Consider the following 13,546-nt stretch of genomic DNA (forward strand, 5'->3'; position numbering starts at 1 on the left):
GTGGTAGATGGACTGACCAGCACCAGAATCAGGTGCCGTGACCCTAATGACTGTTGTGTCCTCAGGCCACGTACGAACGTGGTTTTGTTGCAATGGAAGAAACTCACCAGAAGTTCATTGAAGATCTAAAAAGGCAGCATCAGAGAGAGATTTCCAAACTTTTGGAAGAACGAGAACGGCTGTTAGCAGAGGAGACTGCCGCCACTGTTGCAGGTATATTCAGTGAATTCACATTAGAGAAGAGTTTTAGGTAGCCTGCGATATATAAAAATAGTCACTCCATTACTAATACCTTTGTTTAGCTATTGAAGCTATGAAGAATGCCCACAAGGAGGAGCTTGAGAAGAACCAACGGTCTCAGCTCAGTGGTCTGAACTCTGACATCGATGAACTTCGCTTACAATATGAGTATGTTGTTTTTCTCTTCCCCTGACTTTCCTAACATCGAGTGGGCCTGAGGAAAATTGGACAAAGGAGTAAATAGTAGGAAAATGTTGGTAACAAAAAATGGAAATGCAAGTCGGAAATGGACATATGAATTGTTGCAAGTGTGCAATAATTTATTGAAATGAAATATTAATAATTGGGAAGAAAAGTAACCTCATAAAAACATCTGATGTCAACAGTAATCTCAATGACTTGCTCAGTGTCAGTGTTGTCAAAATTAAGTATTTATTTTGAATATTCTACTGTTTCCTAAAGACTCCAATGTGCAATCCTTCAGGCCCTGACCTCTTATTATGCAGCTTGTGTTACAATTGAAGTCATGAGCAGAATATGAATTCCTTTCAGGGAAACTAGACTGCAATGATTATGATGATATTCGTATTAATCAATTGTCTAGGGAAGAGCTGCAGTCCATCCAGAGGGAACTAGAAGTTTTGTCAGAGCAGTATTCTCAAAAATGTCTGGAGAACGCTCACCTGGCTCAGGCACTGGAAGCGGAGAGGCAGGCCCTCAGGCAGTGTCAGAGAGAGAACCAGGAGCTCAACACGCACAACCAGGTCAGACTCAACTTCAGCTGTCCTGTGGTCACCTCTCTGTAGGTTCATGTCCAAACTGTAACTTTGCTACAGGAATTAAACAACCGGCTTACTGCCGAGATCACCCGAATGCGCTCCTGTTTCAGTGGTGACACGGCCATGTTGCCACCGACGCAGGGAAAGGATGTGTACGAACTACAGGTATATTCACCGCAACTACAAATTACCTCAAAAAGCATTTACATTTTTGGATTGTCCTGTTGTTGTTTCCCCATTTTCAGGTCCTTCTCCGGATTAAAGAGTCTGAAGTCCAGTGTCTTAAACAGGAAATTCACTCCCTGAAAGATGAAATCCAGTCGGCTTTGCGGGTAAGCAAGAAGATTCCTTCCGAGTCGGAATGCTCTCCTGACGGCCAGTTGTAGTGAAGACATAGAAGAGTTGCAGAGAAATCGTGTCCAGATTTGCAGCCTCAAGAAGTGGACCGGTCCAGACCAGAAGAGAAGTACAACTGATAACCTCTTGCAGCAGAGGTGCGAGTGAAGCTTGTGAACTCGATAGATGACCAAAGCTGATAGCGAAGATAACTTTTTTTTTCAGTGCAGCAAACACAGTTCATGTTTACTGTAAACTATAAAAAATAAAAAGCTGCCATTTAGGAAAACGACTAGGTTTGTTCAGTGACAACATGCCATTTGCCTCATAACTTCGTAAATAGAGTAGAAGGAGCTGAGTACGTATGGGCTTCTATTGAGAGGAATGCACCTGAGTAGTTGGTAAGGAGACAAAAAAAGGAGAAAATAAGTTGCAGAAGAGAAGTAGTTGAGATCCTGGAGAGGGGTGTGTTGCAGAGGCTGGGAGCAGAGCAGCTCTGAATGAGCAAGTGGCACAGTGAGTTGGATGGATGACATTAGAGTGCAGCAGGAGCGGCCACAGGGTGAGAAATCCTGGCAGACAGTGGGAGGTTTGAGGTGAGTTCAGTTGAAAGGTGAAGGTGTCCACAGCGTCCTAGTGAAGATCTGTTGTCTTTTTATGTTGTATATGACTGTGGAGAAGTGAAGTGGAAGGATATTGGTGGTAAGGCCTTAGTGCCCCTGGAGAGTATGAAATGTGCAGTTATGGTCCACAGGCTGTCTTCAAAAAAATGCATACATCTAGCCCTCATACAGGTTTTGTGCAGAACCAAGTGGAAGAGCTGCGGTTTAAATTATAACTGTTTCAAATGAAGAAAGCAAACAAGGCTTATTACTGACTAGGTTATTTTTCACTTCACGAGTGTCTCATGCATTTATAGTGAGCGTAGATGGTTGAATTTAGTCAGCTGTGGCTTCAGACCAGAGGCGCTGGAGACCACAAGGGTTTCTGGCATCATTGTTGGAGTGCAGGGTCAGGTTCAGACTTTTTTTCCAGTATTATCAAGATCAGTGATATCTCATCAGCAAAATGAGGCATGAAAACTATAGGTTACATGTTAATCCACACTGGCAGTCCACATCTTGCTGAAGCTGCTTCATGGCCAACTAGCTACAGTTAAAACCTGAGGATTCACCACACACACACACACAGTATTCATGCAGACATTAGGTAGTTTAGCGTCCACACACTAGTTGTCCTGGTAACAAAACAGCGTTTGACTAGAGTATGTTTTGTTTCCCCACATTTCTTACTTCAACAGGATAAGAAATATGCTACAGACAAATACAAGGATATTTATACAGAATTGAGCATTGTGAAGGCAAAGGCCGACTGTGACATCAGCAAACTGAAGGAGAAGCTGCTCATCGCTACAGAGGCACTCGGTGAAAGAACTGTCGATGGAACAGTTACATCTGGATACGGTAAGAACTATTATGCACTGTTTTGGCTAATTTCATGCTCGGAAATGATTCTGCTGCCTGAATTTGCACATGAGACTTGAAAATGTGTTTTGTGGATTGTAGCACTGCCAAGCAGAGAATGTGCTCAGCCGAGACATGTGACTCTAAATGAAAAAGATCTGAAGTGCTCTTTTGACAAGATTCCTTTGTCAAAGATGCACTGCGAACTGACCCCTCATGCTGTGTCAGGCAGCTTAGCCTACATGATGTTTTAACCAATATAATATGAGCATAACCTTCTTGTTCCTATCTTGCAAAGTCATAATTAAAAAATGTGTGATGTTTAAAAGGATTTTAAGTTAGTTAAGTACGTCTCACCAGGAGGCTTTGCTCCTCTGATGTTTTTACTTTTCATTCCACAGACATCATGAAATCCAAAAGTAATCCAGACTTCATGAAAAAGGAACAGACGTCCACTTCAAGGCCGTCGCGGGGAGTTAGGTCAAAGGTTAGAAAACCTCCCTTCCTCATCTTATACACATGCTCATCTGCTTCTAAAGTGTGACGTTGAAGGCTTGTGTCATTAACTGTTGCAGCGCCGCTACCACATACACATGTGTTGAGTGGGTCAGTAAGTTTTCTTTCTGTCAGTCTTGTAAGTTTGTCGTCTGTCTGTTCTGTCCATCAGTCCGTCATTGAACAGGTCCCATGGGACAGCTGACGCTCCCATTGTGGAGTGACCCCTCCCCCTTTCCTGCCCCGCGAAACGCTGTAGGTATAGCATGGTGTGGCTCAACACCTTCCTCCTTGCATGACCTTCACTCTCAATAAGCCCCTTTCCTCCTCACTACCTGATTGCAGTGTCCTCCTGCTAGTTAATCTGTGACCTTTGACTCCAATCGATTGAATGACCAACGTCATGTCTTATCACCTTTGTGCTTAGATGTGTGCAGTCTGTAGGCACCACACATGGACATCATGTATGTGGTTTTTAGAGCCTTTCAGTTTCAGTGCACGTTTGCTCTGCAGGTGCTCAAATATCCAGTAGTTCTTTTTCCACCACCTACTCAGACACAGGACTTTTTGGATACTTACCAAAGTACAAGAAGCTCCACCCCCTGTCAGCCCATGCTGATGTGAAGGGAGGCCAGTCCTCAAGCATCCTATTCTGAGGACCACAAAAGGTTCCTACATTCCAAAGTTGTTTGGCAGAGATCTGCCACAAAGCTGTTTCAATGTTTGTTTTAGCTGTTGTGTGATCAGTAATGAACCACTATTTTTATATTCACCCAAAATGTTTGTTCCCAGTGCGCTGTTCCTTTTTACTATTTACACCTACAGCTCTAGATTGAGCAGCAAGAGGTTAAACCTGCAAGTTAGAATCATGAAAAACTGCTAAATGAAATTTTGTAGGAAGATTAAAAAGTACTCGTAAACAAGAATATTTTCTACAAAATGAATTTTTTAAAATAAAAATATATCCTCATTGACAAATGACAATTTTGGAAGTTACAAATTGATTTGACTATGTATAATGATGTCTTTTGGCTTCCTACATAAATGCCACCTTCAACAAAATATTGAACAATTCATCCGGTTTATGCTGCATTGCATTAGTGTCATTGCAGGTGATGTTACAATGATAATTTTGGTTTAAACAAACACGACTGAATCTATAATGGGAGACTTCCCACGTGCCTCCAAGTCACCTTCGTATGACAGTTATTCATGTCTGGTACTGGGGAGACCCTGGACCATCTGGGTGAGGTGTCTCTTTGGCAAAGGGAGTTTGGAAGTCCCTGATGGACCCGCGAGAAAATCGCCTCTGGGATGAAGACAATGTCCCCAGTTGAACAGCCCTGAATTTGTGAAAGCTGCACGCCGTGTTCTTGAGCAGAGACACAGGACAGCATGTGAGAACGTGAGGTCCAGGTCATGTTGACGTATGGAGCAGAGTTCCATCCTAATGACACTTAACCGCATGTTTCCCTTCTATTGTTTTGTCCTGATGTTTGCTGTTTTGTGAGGTAAACGGAACATGATCGAGTGATGACTTTGTCATGTTTCATAACAATGTTTCATTTATCCCCCCCCCACAGAGCCTAAAGGAAGGACTGACTGTGCAAGAACGCATGAAGCTTTTCGAAGCAAAAGATTCCAAAAAGATTTGAAAAACGAAGCTGGTGGGACTGCTGCAGATGGGCCAGCGCCAACTTAGAGCTTTCACGAAGGAGTGCTTTCTATCGACACAGTCAATGAACCTGGACATGCTGCTTCCACCTCACGCAACAGACTCAGATTCATTTATGAACATTTGTATGGCGTGAGTAGTTTTTTTAAAATATATATATATATATATATGTTGAAAATATATAAAATTTGATTTTTATTAAGCTGTGGAATGAGGCAGTACAGCATGTTTATTTCACTTCAGAACGCCAAAATGCCCATATATATATATATATATATATATATATATATATATATACACTCACACTATGAATTAAGTATCTGCTGTATTTCATTTTGTTGAAACATCTATATCCTAAATAAAATGTAATGTACCCTTATGTTGTACATAACTACTACTGGATAAGTGTGTGTGTGTGGAAGAGCTGTGTGAGAGCTGTGCTGTGTTCATGCATCTGATCCAGCTGGAGTGTTGGACGCATGGACGGGCTCTGATCATGTGACTACTTGAGGAGGTTTAGTTCAATTTATTTGTCTCAACTTGGTGGAGTAGCTGTCAGTCGGTGTATTGCAGTGCAACCAAACAGCAGTGACTCGCTTGATTTACAAACCTAAAGTTGTTTTATATCTGCTTTTGTGTGCTGACATCTGTGTGGAAGAAAAAGAGCAATTTAGGACTTTGCATGATTGTGACCTAAACTTTGTGTTACAGAATGAGCTCTTTGCCTCAGTAGTCTCCTTTGACGCTTCAGTGTGGAACTGTGGTCACTCGTGAGCTTCGCAGCTTTGCAAGTCCTGCTGTTGTGGTGTTTGAGTTGTTTTACTGTATGCGGCAGCCTCAACGCACTTGGCCTGAACTTTGACCTTTGCAGTCTAGTTTTGCCTCTATACATTGAAGAATACCGACATCCATGAAACCTGTGCAGCTATGGAAACACACTGTATAGTATTCAAACCATACTGTGTACATAGACATTTATAAATATAAATATGCCACGTGGAAGAATTATGTGCTCGTTTTACACTTGTACTTTGCTTATTGGTTCAATATTACAAATCTATATATTTGAATATTTTTTATTTTTGTTTGAATGTATAACATCAAATAAATGTTTGGAAGTTTGTCATTTCATTTCTTTTATTATTATAATCAGTACATCTGAAGCCTCTCTGAACCGGAAATGGAACACACAAACGACCGTCATCACGTGACCAACTGGCTAACTTAGCTTGTGGTTTCACCGCTGTCAGGTAAGTTTGGGCATCTGTTGCGTCCACCTGGAGTCGAGTTGAAACGGTTTGATCAATATTTCAATAGTCTCTCGAGTGCAATGACTCGCATCAAGCGGTTGTTGAAGTCATATTGTCTTCGAGTCATCGAATGGGAAACAACTAATTTGAAAGCTTTAGCCTCGATGTCCATCATTTTAGTTTTGCATTTGTGTTTTTTCGCTCGCTGCGAACAGTCATCGAAAACTCATGTGCTGTAAATATTTCGTCCACTTGAGGGCGCACGACGCCCTTGGAAGTAGAGTGAGTACGAGGCGCTTTCATAGTTTCTGAGTCCAGATACAACGCGATAAGTATGAGCAGAATATCAGCGAGTAGACACACATCTTATGGCGCCCTGCCCTATTCTATCCTTCAACGAACCCGAGGAATAAACAGAACTCAATTCACTGCCTTTTTTTTTTTTTAACTAATCGTACTATTAGCATTTCACTCCGGGCTCTGACTGGTGTGTCAGAGTGTGAGGTTTACACTGATCCAATTTCTGCCAACAAATCGTGACTGGACGATGTTCAGTCTCAAAGTCACATTTGTTGACATGATTTGAACACACGGTAAATGATTTACGGTTTTGGCAAAAATATTTGTTCCAATCGTGTCAAAAATATGTTATTTTGATTTTATTAATATGGATGATGTAGAACATTAAGTACACTTCACAGTGATTAAATTACTTCAGTGCATTTTTGGTCAATTTATTATTTGACTAAAGCCTGTATGGTCATTCACTTGGTGTTTCCAGTTCAACCACGGACACCATGTGTTCACAGTGGTGCAGAGCCAGATTTCATCAGTAAGGAATTGATGGACAATATTCATATTGTTTAACTACACATTTTAAACACTTTCATATCTGTTAACATAATGTAGAGTGCTCCACATTCTAGTTGAATATGCCTGGAACTCAGGGAGTCTTATAGTTTTTAATATATTTTTAGCTGTCTGGTCAGTTTCTGTCATGATGAGGTCCCATTCTCCATAACTTAAAATATTCAGAACATAACAGCTTGGTGCTGCTGTTGCAGACGGGCAGTGGGGGTTGTGACAGTAAAAAAAAAATGTTCACACATATGAAAAAGCTTCATACACATCCATTTTCCTTGACTTTTTTTGGGAGGGGGGGTCTTGAAGGATTTAAAAATGTGTTACCTTGACAGACTTGTAGAATATGACCAATGTTAATAGATAGATATTAGGACATTTTGACCTCTTCACACAGCGACTGAGGGTCTTCCTTCATGGCAGATGACCTTTGCTGCTGTGTGCGGAGTGTGAGGGTGGGAAGGGGCCACTAACCGAGTCTACGCTTGCTGTCCAGCCTGGAGGCAAACAGGTACTCGTCTGTCCACTCTGTGATGGGTTTGTCTGCGGGGCCTTGACCTTTGCTGCGGGACGCAGGTTCCCAAACGCGAGATGTAGACACGGGTGGACCCATCAAGAGTGTCCTAGCTTTAGGAACTGTTTCACCTTTTACTTAGTGGCCGAACGACGTCAGGACTGATTGGGATTAGCCAGGCATGCTGCCATCTTCATTGTTTCACTTGAAATTTGACAACATTTAGTCTTATGGCCTCAGTTTTCAAGTTCAATTACATGTTAATGTTGGCTACAATATTAAGACCATGTATTTGGTACGTGTGTGTGTGTGTCCCACAAAACTTCATCACCATCAAGTGTTAAAAAGTGAAATGAAACTTTTATTATTTTACAAAAAAAACTTTGAAATGTCCCGTAAAAAATGTTCTTTAACACCAATTTGCACCTCACTGGAGGTACCTTAATATGTGGATTGAAACTGATGCTCTTTGTGTATGCAGTCAGAAAAATGACTCATATTAATCCATCAGTTTATTTCAAGAAATATTTTGTGTACGATACATATTCATCTCAGTGAAATCACACCAAATGTCAACTATATAAAACATTTGCTTTGTACATTATAGACACAAACGCATTCAAATGATTGTCTCTTTTGAAGTTACTCTCTGCCGGTGCCGATTATTTTCCAGAGTCCAGCAACAATCAAGGTCTCTATTGCCTTCTGCTCTCACAACCCTTTTTTAAGATGTGCAAAGTGTTTCAGCATGTTCATGTCAGTAGGCCGGGTTCAGCCTGTGAGACACGCCACATGTTGGGCCATGTTTGTAACGTCTCCAGAAAGAGTTCAGCTCTCGGCGGCCGTCAGTGGGCTGACGGGACTCTGACCTTCCGCTCTGTGAATAGATGGGGGTCTCTTGGGCACTTTGGGGATGTCTGCAAAGACCACAGATCTGCCGTCAGGACATAGCAGGACACTGGAGTCGGCTTCACACTTGGTGGTTCTGTTTGGCCAGAGAGCTTCTGAGGGACTGGGCCTTACGCCAAGACTGCCCGGGGAGAGAACCTCTCCATTCACCACTGAAGCCTGACTCATTTTTATTAGCATGTCCAGCGACTGTTTGCGAGTCTCCAGTGATGCCCTCATTGCTTCTCTCTCCCTTTCATCTTCCTGCTCATTTTTTTCCTCCTCAGGTTCCTCTTCCTCCTCGGTCTCAGTCATATTGTCTCTCAGGTTGCTCTCCTCAGTCTGACAGTCTGACAGTTCTCTCTTAAATGAAAGGTCGAGAGGGCCGTCGCTTTGACGTGTTGTCTGTTCTAAAGCTTGGTGGATATGGGAAAGCTCATTGCGTATTTTACTCAGGTGTTCCCAAAGGTGGTGCTGTGCAGGTAGATCTTCCTTCTCTAAGTGAGACATTTTGCTTTCAGCCTCCTGGTACTCTTGCAAAGCTTTGGAGAGATCACTGAGAAGAGCGGTTACTGACTCAGAAGCCCCGGTGCCTAAGGTCCGGGCTGCAGCTGAGTCTTGGTGGCTCTGCGCCCCAATACTTGACAAAGTGGAGGCTTCACTTTGAGGGCTCGCCTGCAGACGGGCCTGCCAAAGTCCAAGCGTCTTCAGCTGGGCTTCCTGTAAACTGAAGAAGAAACAAATCCAGGTCATGAGTACATTTGTGCGTCGCCAGTGATGAAGTAGAATGATGAAGAAGATGAAGAAGTTTTCTTACCTGTTTTGGTGACTGTGTGTTTCAGGTGTGGGGTTCATACTTGAAGCTGCCTGGATGTTCTTAAGAATGTCCAAAGTGAATCCTAGGTTTGGGATCTTCTCTGAAGGCACATCCTGCTTTCCCATTGGGGCCCCTGCTCTTTTGAGCCCCAAGCTAGCTTTGCTGTCCTTGGACAAGGCTGGCAGTTTTTCCTCAACCTTGTAGATTTGGTCCTGTCCTGGATCTGTGTGGGGTGAGGCCCATCCTGCTTGGGACACGGGTGCAGCACCGGGCCGTAGGGCAGGCACCTTCCACAAATTTACTTTAGGTTGGAATCCAGACAAGTGATGGCTGTCCATGTTGTTTGGCGTTGTCTTGGTGGTTTTAGTGTCGCTCAGATTGGAGGCCGCGCCAAACGTGTGCTCACACAGAAATGGGTAGTAGAACCTCGGAGGCACCAGAGGTCTATCTGTATGAGAGGTAGGGTGCATCAGCTGTGCAGCAGATGCCAGGAAGGGTAGCTGTGCGAGCTGCGCGTGGGTCTGGGAGCTGACACCGGAGGCCGCGCCGGGAATTGCCGAATTCATGTAGGAGAATATGCTGGGGCTGATGGGATAACCCACCCCAAGCAGTGACAGGTTGAGACCAGTGGGGTCCTGGTAGTCCACCAGGTTGGCAGGAGGAGGGTAGCAGGGGATGGAAGTGTTAACTCTGGACTGAGCGCCTTCCGCTCTGGTCTTTGTATGACTGGAGGCCAGAAGCCGCCACTGCTCGGACAGCAGCCCCGGTGCGGCAAGACACGTCTTGGAAAATTTATAGTGTTTTAGCTGGGCCTCCACCTCCACGCTGCGGGCTCGCAGTAGTTGGTCCTCCAGTGAGAGCATGTCGGCCATCAGCAGCTCGGACTCCTGCTGTTTAGTTTTCTTTTTGTTGCCCTCCACTCCCTCGTCTCTGCTGCCACTGTTGCTGGGCCTCACTCGGGGCAGCCCTGTCTTCTCTGCTTGATCCCCTTGTTTTCCCAAGGCCTCGTCCTCCGCTCCCTGCTCTTCTTGGTCCTCCCTTCCCCCTTCTTCACTCATTCGCTCCCTTTGTCTCTGTTCACTACCTTGCTCGTCTTTCCTCGTCTGATGCGTGGCACTTCCTTGCTGAAAGGGTCGCAGCTGCTCTGCATGCAGGAGGTTTCCCTTCTTATAAGGCCAGTCCGACTCGATCAACAGCGACAGCGAGTTTTTACACAGACTGTATTTCATGTGGTTGTACAGGTGGGACTTCTCCATGCAGGTGAATGGGCACTGGAAACATTTGTAGTTGTAGGGTTTCCCCCACGGTCTCGGGATGTAGTGCGGCTTTTTGGGTTTGCGCTCTTTGTGTTTGCCGGCCGGCATAACTTTGCAGGCGTCGTCCTTGGACATGGTTTTGTCGGCCGCCATGGAGCGCTTAAGAAGAACGAGGTGAAGGAACGCCAGTCAACGGTTTTGATTGTCCTGCATCAGATGTTTCTCATTTTCACTGCTGAAAGTGAGAAGCGGCAGCTGCGCCTAAAACAGAGGAGGGAAACGTTTAGTTTTCTCTTTTAAAAAAAGCAGACCATTTCCGTTTTGTTCAAGTTTAACTGAAATATTCCTGCAAGGTTCGGCTGTGTCGCCGCCTCTGGTCAGTTTCAGGCTCAAGCGGAGTTCAGGCTTGGGGCCAAACATGGCAGGGGACCCAGCACCTGTGCTGAGGCGCCTCACAGACACTCACTGGCCTGCTCGAGTTCGGGAGCAGAACCTTGGAGGCGGGCCACAGGCGCAGTGCCATGGGGTTGAGAGGGTGATGAGAGGGTACTGCAGGGAGAAAAGGTGGGGGTTCGATGGCTGGTTCCTAATGAGAGGCTGGCGTCGTGCCTACGGGGCGTCATTAGCGTCGGGACTGGGATCTGGGTCAGGACACCGTGCTGAGCGTAATTGCTCCAATATCAATATGTTTACATGAGGACACGATATTAATTAAGATGTGGTGAGTTCATAACTGTACACAACACCTTCAAACTGTAACCAAGGAAACGCCTCTGGATTCTGCCTCATCAGATTTGTATTTTTAGCAACAATATTGTAGCATTCAAGCAGTATGTTTCCAGCGTATCACATGAAGGGTAAACTGTTGATAAATGGGTTGATAACTGAAATCGCCGATATTCAAAGTCAGACCCCAAACTTCCAAGTGAATTTAAATGAATTAAACTTTCCTGCGATTGTTTTTTTTTTTGTTTTAATTTCGACTCAAAGACGAGCCACAGGGTGAAGCCTGCGGTCGATGAAGATGAGAGGGTTGTGTTCTCTGTAAAACACTCAGCTTTCAGGCATTTGATTTTGACTTTTTCCTCGGGCCCTTCGCACATTCAAGTCAGTGTTTCTCCTACTGTATATATATATATATATATATATATATATATATATATATATATATATATATAAAATTATGATGAAGAAAATGATGATTTGTAAATTTCTGCAGACTATTTGAAGCAACCTTGAGCGAGCCTTAAACATGGCGCTGCAAGTGGACTTCTAGATCTGTCCCGTTAGTGACTGACCATTCCATTGACCGACTTGTCTGCCCTGAGGCTCTGACCAGAGCACGAACACATAATGGAGCCTAACAGCCGTTGCTACGAGCCGATCAATAAAAATCATTTTTAACGGAACATTTTTTTCTCCCCTCTCTCTGCCATTGCTATCCCCTGGCCTCAGCGCCAAACCACTTTGGCCCCCGCCCGGCCGATATCCCGGCCCTGCGGTCTTGTTTTAAGCTTTCAGGGCAGATGACAGAACATGGTCTGCCACTTGAACATCTATTGTTGCAATCAGGCACCAACACAATAAAAGCGTTGACCAGCTACGTTCGATCACATCGCTGGAGGTGACTGGAATTCAGAAGAGTTTCCATGATTTTAAATAAATAAACTGACCTGAAATATGCTCCAGTTTCTTTTGTCTTGATCTTGAAGACAAAAACCTGCAGAAGAAAAAAGAAAAGTTGCTTTTATTGGAGATAAAATACTGTAATGTGATATGTAAGTATATGTAATTTACAAAAATATGATATGAAGTGACATTTTAAAATTCAAATTCTCATCATATCGTCATTATATAATTGTTATCACAATATATTTTTACTTTACATTTTCATATTTTTGGGGATATTTAGTATTTGGTATTTAGTTGTTTGTCTCCCTATTGCTACCAAAACATGCTCAATATAAATACTACAAAACTACAGTTGTGCTCTAAAAATGAAAATAAATTCTGTTTTAAGTTTAGCAAAGCACAATACAAATAACACATTTTAAGGCCTTTTCTTGGGCTGATGTTAATAGTTTATCTGCGTTGATTCAAAAGTCCGATGACAATCTGCTGGTGCATCAAGTGCCGATTAACAAAAGATAAAAATGTTATCATTCGTACCTTGTCAGTGTCCCGGTGCGACTGTCACTCCTCCACAGCAGCAGCAGCAGCAGCACTGAGGGCAGAGCGTCCCGCTCAAATGAGAGCGCAGGAGCCAGTGTGCAGATATATATTGACTAGGAGCATTGCCCGGAGGCACTACAATACAGCCCCCCACCCCCTTCCCCTTTGCCCCCACTCTCCCCCCGAGATGCAATGTAACAACTTACAACATTTTGGCAAAAGGTTGGTGATGATGGCGGCGTTGAGGAAGAGTAGCGTTTACGTTGAATCATACCTAGTCTTTTTCTAACGTGAAGTCAGAAGATACCGATGGTTGTCTCGGTTTGTGGCATAATTTTTCAGCCTCTGTATTTTAGATAAAGAATTGCAAAATAAAACCCAGTATTTCACTGAATGACAAATCACTTTGGGGTCACAGAACGGACTGACAATGAGAATCAAAATTTAAGATTAATAACACTGAGGGAAATACTGCAGACACTGAATTATATTCCTTATTACACTGCTTTAAACATGAGAAATGGTTTTAAGTACGTTGAGTTGTGCAACAGGGGAAAAAAATATTTGTAGATAGAAATAATAATTATATATATATATGTATATGTATATATATATATGTCATCTGTCAATTATCAAATAATATCGCTAATAAATGCCGTAAATTATATTTTATATGTGATTTGTTCATGATTTACAGACAACAGACATAATAATAAATAATTATAAAAGTCATTTTATCTAAATACTGTTTAACAATCAAGAGTATTAGTAGCTGTGTACAGCACACAATTTAGTACTTG

At 43.2% G+C, this 13,546-nt stretch overlaps 2 protein-coding genes across 10 annotated transcripts in view; one reads left to right on the forward strand and one right to left on the reverse strand.

Moving 5' to 3' along the window:
* si:ch73-103b11.2 (myosin phosphatase Rho-interacting protein) overlaps positions 1 to 6,109 on the forward strand; it is a 36,012-nt gene extending 29,903 nt beyond the window's left edge. For 7 of the 9 annotated variants that reach the window (XM_053866847.1, XM_053866854.1, XM_053866849.1 and 4 more), the window contains 8 exons: positions 66 to 213; positions 303 to 408; positions 845 to 1,004; positions 1,077 to 1,184; positions 1,265 to 1,351; positions 2,656 to 2,818; positions 3,220 to 3,305; positions 4,897 to 6,109. In XM_053866847.1, coding sequence (XP_053722822.1) covers positions 66 to 213; positions 303 to 408; positions 845 to 1,004; positions 1,077 to 1,184; positions 1,265 to 1,351; positions 2,656 to 2,818; positions 3,220 to 3,305; positions 4,897 to 4,968 — 930 coding nt within the window. In that variant the 3' untranslated portion in view covers positions 4,969 to 6,109. Of the gene's footprint in view, positions 1 to 65; positions 214 to 302; positions 409 to 844; positions 1,005 to 1,076; positions 1,185 to 1,264; positions 1,352 to 2,655; positions 2,819 to 3,219; positions 3,306 to 3,485; positions 3,569 to 4,896 lie in introns of all 9 variants that reach the window. The other 2 variants (XM_053866848.1, XM_053866855.1) reach the window with 1 other exon arrangement.
* Positions 6,110 to 8,125: 2,016 nt separating this feature from the next.
* Positions 8,126 to 12,810, reverse strand: prr35 (proline rich 35). Its single transcript, XM_053865953.1, has 4 exons — positions 12,744 to 12,810; positions 12,248 to 12,294; positions 9,319 to 10,835; positions 8,126 to 9,228 (listed from the first exon to the last, which is right to left on the reverse strand). The coding sequence occupies exons 3-4, from the start codon at positions 10,725 to 10,727 to the stop codon at positions 8,442 to 8,444; spliced, it is 2,196 nt and encodes a 731-aa protein (XP_053721928.1). The 5' UTR covers positions 10,728 to 10,835; positions 12,248 to 12,294; positions 12,744 to 12,810; the 3' UTR covers positions 8,126 to 8,441.
* Between the last annotated feature and the right edge of the window lie 736 nt (positions 12,811 to 13,546).

The sequence above is a fragment of the Synchiropus splendidus genome, chromosome 5 (genome assembly GCF_027744825.2).
Source record: "Synchiropus splendidus isolate RoL2022-P1 chromosome 5, RoL_Sspl_1.0, whole genome shotgun sequence".
Lineage (NCBI taxonomy): Eukaryota > Metazoa > Chordata > Actinopteri > Syngnathiformes > Callionymidae > Synchiropus > Synchiropus splendidus.

Bases quoted from the DNA above. Each gene is read 5' to 3' on its own strand.
- prr35 (XM_053865953.1), bottom strand. From the start codon at position 10,727: ATGGCGGCCGACAAAACCATGTCCAAGGACGACGCCTGCAAAGTTATG. The intron at 9,229-9,318 runs GTAAGAAAACTT...TTTCTTCTTCAG, and splicing joins ACACACAGTCACCAAAACAG to TTTACAGGAAGCCCAGCTGA.